The sequence below is a fragment of the Antrostomus carolinensis genome, unplaced genomic scaffold (assembly GCF_000700745.2).
Source record: "Antrostomus carolinensis isolate BGI_N321 unplaced genomic scaffold, ASM70074v2 scaffold41297, whole genome shotgun sequence".
In the NCBI taxonomy this organism is placed as follows: domain Eukaryota; kingdom Metazoa; phylum Chordata; class Aves; order Caprimulgiformes; family Caprimulgidae; genus Antrostomus; species Antrostomus carolinensis.
The window spans coordinates 2,495-7,791 of NW_010330252.1; the positions used below are offsets into that span (position 1 = coordinate 2,495).

At 52.4% G+C, this 5,297-nt stretch overlaps 1 protein-coding gene across 1 annotated transcript in view; it reads left to right on the forward strand.

Moving 5' to 3' along the window:
• RAB11FIP3 (RAB11 family interacting protein 3) overlaps positions 1-5,297 on the forward strand; it is a 9,769-nt gene that overhangs the window by 985 nt on the left and 3,487 nt on the right. The window contains 3 exon segments of the mRNA XM_010172871.2: positions 1,492-1,632; positions 2,611-2,692; positions 4,684-4,821. Of these exon segments, the coding sequence (XP_010171173.2) occupies positions 1,492-1,632; positions 2,611-2,692; positions 4,684-4,821 (361 nt within the window).

Sequence of the window (5,297 nt, forward strand, 5' to 3'; positions counted from 1 at the left end):
GGGACATGGGTTAGTCGGGGACTGGTCAGTGTTGGGTTCATGGTTGGACTCGATGATCTTAAAGGGCTTTTCCAATCTGGGCAATTCTGGGATTATTTCACCCATTAGTTCTGGGTGGGAGGTGCAGCAGGGTCCCTGTTACCCATCTCTGCTCTCTCCACAACCAGCCGGGATCCTCCTGCCTTCAGATCCCACCTGGGGTGTGTAGCCCTTTGGATCCTATCGGATGTAATTGCCATCTTGACTGATCTGGCAAGCTTCTCTCTGCCAGCAGCGTGTTTACCCTGGGGAGATAAACCCGGCAGGAGTTTACCTCTAGGGCTGTAAGACTGTTAAGTAACAATGGTGTCAAGGAACCCAGCCACTCAAACAAAGGTTCCTCTAAGCCCTGATAAACTTTGCAGCCAGGGAAATGTTTTCACTTGAGCAGCTTGGCCCAGAAGTGTCAGTCAGGTTTTAATCCAGTAAAGCCCCGCGTGTACTCTGCTGGGTGAAGAATGGGTTCATCTGACCAAAACCCTCCCCACCCGTGGGTGCAAAGTGATGGCCTGACCTCCAGCACACCAGCCTCCTCGTGAACCTCAGCTCTCAGACTGCTGCTGGGCTTGGGTGATCTCCTGCAGCACAAGGGCTTGGGCTACTTACCCTGCACAGAGGGCAAGTAGGTGAGCTGGCAAGTGCCTCTGCCCTGTCTGAGCCAACACGGCCACTGCCTGTGCTGTCACCATGTCAGGACCGTGTGGAAATTGCTGTTATGCTGGCACACAGAGAAGGTTGACCTGCAGATCCTGTGTTTGTTGTCGGGGATGTGAGAGAGTGAAAAGGAGGAGAATTGAGGCTGTTGTTGTCTTTTCTCTGGGCAATGAGACTACTTCAGGGCACAGTACAGGAGCCCAAAATGCTAGAAACAGCTGGAGGAGGATATCTCTGCCATGGCTGCTCCAGGTGGAACCACAACCTTGGGATTTGCGGTTGGATCTGATGATCTTAAAGGTCTTTTCCAATCTAAGTGATTCTGTGAGATTCCAGTTAAGTAGCTTGTTCTGGGTGATGCTCTGACTGTGGGTTATAAAATGGTTCCTGGGCTTACACCCTCACCTCACCCTCTTGTTGGCTTCCTCCTTAAAAAGGGTTTTGATGCAGCCTGGAGATTTCAAAACCTAGACAGGGACAATACCAGCATGTCCCTCCTGGCTTATTCGACTGTCATGTTGGTCAGCAGCAGTGTCCTTGGGGGTTTCATGGACTGTGCTGCTTTCCCACTGCATCTGCTGGGACAGGGGTGAAGTGAAGCCCTTGTATACCTGCTGCTTGAGATGGTGATAGGTGTATTTGCCCTGAAAACTCACTCTGCTTTACAGTCTGCTTCTCCCAGCTCTCCTGTGCGGTGGGAGAAAGGCTGGGAAGAGGGTCTGATCCCTCCCTTGGGATGGCAGCGTGCTGGGGGTGAGCCATCAGGAATGGTTAATCTTCTCTCTGTCCTCTCCACAGAGCAAATGCTCTCGAGGAACAGCTGAAGGAGCAGGAGCTGAGAGCTGACCAAACACTCCTGGAAGAGATCAAGAAGCAGAGGGAGCTGCTGAGCAAAATGGAGAGGGAGAAGAGCATTGAGATTGAGAACCTGCAGGCCAGGTGGGACTGGGACAGGGCTGGGGGGTGACAGGTCTCCTGGACCCACAGGTACACGCTGGAGTACGTGTACAGGCTGCTGCTTTGCAGCGAGTTTAACTTGGTTAAAGGTGTAAAGTCATTATAAACCCTGAATTTTAGCTACTTCTACCTCTGTTCCAAATCAAGCACCTCTGTGAACCAAGTCTCCAACTCTTTATCTCATAATTTCCCTGATTTCAGTTGAGCTCAGGTGCTCTATCCATGCACCTGCCCCACACCGTGTGAATGAAGAGGTGGGTCGTTAGTTCTTGTTCCCACGAATGACCCATGGGAAGTTCGTTTGATGCTCAAATCTTTTCCACCTTCATGGAAACAAGCAAATATCAGGGAAGGAAGAGCTGTCAGACAGGCAGTGTCCCGGACACGCTGCTTCATGCCACCTCCTGGCTCCGAAGGAGGAAGTGGTGTGGGAGAGGTTTCATATTAAACAGGTTTTTTGCTGCTTTTCCAGCATGTGTTTTGCTGTTGTTCAACCCTTGCACTTTATGAAAGATGAAGGCAGTGGGGCTTTTTTACCAGGCTTGTGGTAGGACAGTTACCATGACAAGTGGATGTTACTTTGCCTGGAGAATGGAAAGCTGAAGCCCTCTCTGAACCCCTCCTCTAGCTCTGCCCAGGTGATGGGGCTGCTTTTTGGTGCCTGGTGCTGAGGCTTGCCCAGGGACTGATGAAAGAATACCATGGACTGGTAAAGAATAGCATTGGACCTGGTTGAGGAGAGCATGGCTCTGGGCAGCAGACCCACCAGAAGTCGTGTGGATGCCCTTTTTCCCCTGGGAGCAGAAATAATGAGAGTCTCAGGGTTTGCTTTGAAAAGATAAATCACTGCTGGCTTGCCTTAAGCAAGTCCTGGTTTAATATTCCTGGTGGTGTTTCAACCAAGTCTCCTACTCTTGGGATGGTTGGGTGAGTTTCTTACCCATCTCTTTACTTTTACAGGCTGCAGCAGCTGGATGATGAGAACGGCGAGCTGAGATCCTGTGTCCCTTGTTTAAAAGCCAACATTGAGAGACTGGAGGAGGTGAGTTCTGTGTGTGCTCGGGGTGCCTGAGCCAGAGCTGTGTTTCTGGGTTTTCACGTGGCTGGACCTTAAATTCACATTTACACGAAGGGTTTACATGAAATCTGTTTGAAGTAACCAACAAATGAGCTGCTTCTGCCTTGCAGTGCCTGCAGACCTCGCCCCTGAGCAGAGCCATCCCGTACCACGTCCCTGCAGGTTCCTGGTGTCTGGCTCAGAAGCTGGGATTAACAAAACCCCCAATAAATCTCTCTGTGGTGGCACAGCCTGCATCAAGCAGGGTGGCAGCCCTGGCCAGGCCAGTTAGGAGGGGACTCATGCCCTCTTGTGGAAGCTTGTCCCCATCCCTGTGGCTGCCACCTGCAGTGGGACAGTCCCCTGCAAAGGGAGGAGGAAGAGGAGTGGGCATGCTTCATCTCCGTGTCCTGCCCGGGCAGATACGCCCTCGCTGGGATTTGTGTGTTAGAGTCTTCAAAGCACCATCTTATCTCCCAGATCCTCTCCCCTCTTGCCCTGCTCAGGTTCAAGGCTGTGCAGCTGCTGGCCAGGCTGGGGTGGGAGGATTGTTGAGGTGCTGCAGTCTCCATGGGATCCTCATTTTTGGAGAGAATGTGGGTTACAGATGGTACATCTGGTACAAAGGCTGCGGTTTGTTTCTGTTCAAGCTTGTGGCAGATGTAAGATTAAAACTGAAGTGAAATCAAACCTTTCTGTCCAGCTGAAGGCCCTCAAGTGTTTCATCCACTCACAGTCTTTGAGCCTGCAGGAGAGCACTGTAACTCCATCTCTACCTGACCTGGCCACCATGAAGTGGTCTTTGTCCCCCAAGACCTTGTTGAGACTGGGGCTGGAAAAACCACTGTAGGTCTGGGGATAAATTTTCTGCTTAGGTGTGTTCAGCCAAACCAAGTGGGTTCTGATCCTTAATCTCTCAGCAGAGCGGCACTGCTTTTCTCCACGGTTAATGGGATTAACGAGGAGCGAGAGGCCCAATCACTGCCCCTCCTGCCCATTGGAGAAGCTCTGCTGATGAACTGCTCTCTTGTCTGGTGTCTGAAATCAGGATTTCCTTGTCAACATCATGTTTCCTGCTGGTTTGGTGCTTTTGGTGCTCTGCTCCACGGAGCAGGACACCCCAGACCCAGCAGCTGGAGCTCTCCCTTGGAGCTGCTCCTCAACTCTTCATGGCATGGCCCATCCACTACTGGTGTTGCCTGGGGTCTTCGTGGCATTGGTGGCTTTCTGAAAGCCAAAGCCTTCCTCACGGGGAGAGCCAGGCTGGAAGCTGTCAGCCTGGGGAGGGGGTGAGCTGGTCGTAGGCAGAAGGGTGCTGCTGTTCGGGGAAGTGTCCTGCACAGGGCTGTGGCCATCACCACGACAAGCCTGACCTGCCATCTCAAATGTTCAATCAGGGCTTTGAGTGTGGGAGGGAGATAGAGCAGGAGAGCTGGGCTCTGTGTTTTACATCCTGGCTTGAATTGGTCGTATTCCTCCTTGGATCAGTCCTCAATTAAATTCATTCATATCTGAAACTGAGAGTGAGCGTCCCCACAGTGGGACAGATCTCAGATTCCTGGCTTTTCTGAAATTCAAACCTAAGGAGCTTTATGATCTAACACCTCTTCTTGGACTGTGTACCCCATACTGGCCCCAATCCTGCCCAAGCCACATCCCCCTCCACCACCACGCTGCCCAGAAAGCTGTGAATGCAGATCTTTGCCTGTGTGCATTTATTGAGTCATCTCTTAGTGCCTCTCTCTCAGCAGCAGTTATTTTACTGTGTGGCCCTTCTTCCTGCTGCCAAAGCACTCGAGCTCTGAAGCCCTCAGCCAGCAAATGAAATCCCAGCAGGCAGAGCATCCGAGTGCGTCAGTGAGAGGAGCCTTCCCCGCCGTGCTCAGCGTGCGCCGTGTCCTCGAGCCAGTGGGAAGAGCCCTGGCAGCGCCGAATGAAGAGGAGCTCTCTGACTGTTGCCTTCTGCGTCCTTACAGGAGAAGCAGAAGCTGCTGGATGAGATCGAAGACCTCACTGTGCAACTCACAGATGAGCAGGAGAAAAAGAGGAAGATGGGGGACAAGCTGAGTCAGGAGAGGCACCAGTTTCAGAAGGAGAAGGAGTCGACGCAGGAGGTAAGCAGAGTTGAAGCTGCCTGCCCCAGCCCTGTCCTGCTAGTCCCCCAAATGAGGGCTGTGTGGGGAAGCTGGCCTGGGCACCCTCCCAAAAATAGGTCTGACTGGAGCATTTGGTCCTGCCTGGGCAGAGGAGGGTAGTACAGCAGCTTGACTGTGTAACATCAGTGGGGCTGTGCCACCCTGGGCCGCTCCTGTGGAGCCCATTCCTCTTCTGCGTGAAAGGAGCAGTGGCAGGAGCGTGGGGACAATGGCACATGGAGCCACAGCAGAACCATTGCATTGGTTTGGTTGGAAAAGACCCTTAAGATCGTGGAGTCCAACTGTAAACCCAGCACTGGCAAGTCCACAACTAAACCATGTCCCTCAGCACCACAGTTACATGTCTTTTAAATCCCTCCAGGGATGGTGGCTCCACCACCTCCCTGGGCAACCTGTTCTGATGCTTGACAAACCTTTCTATGAAGAAATTTTTC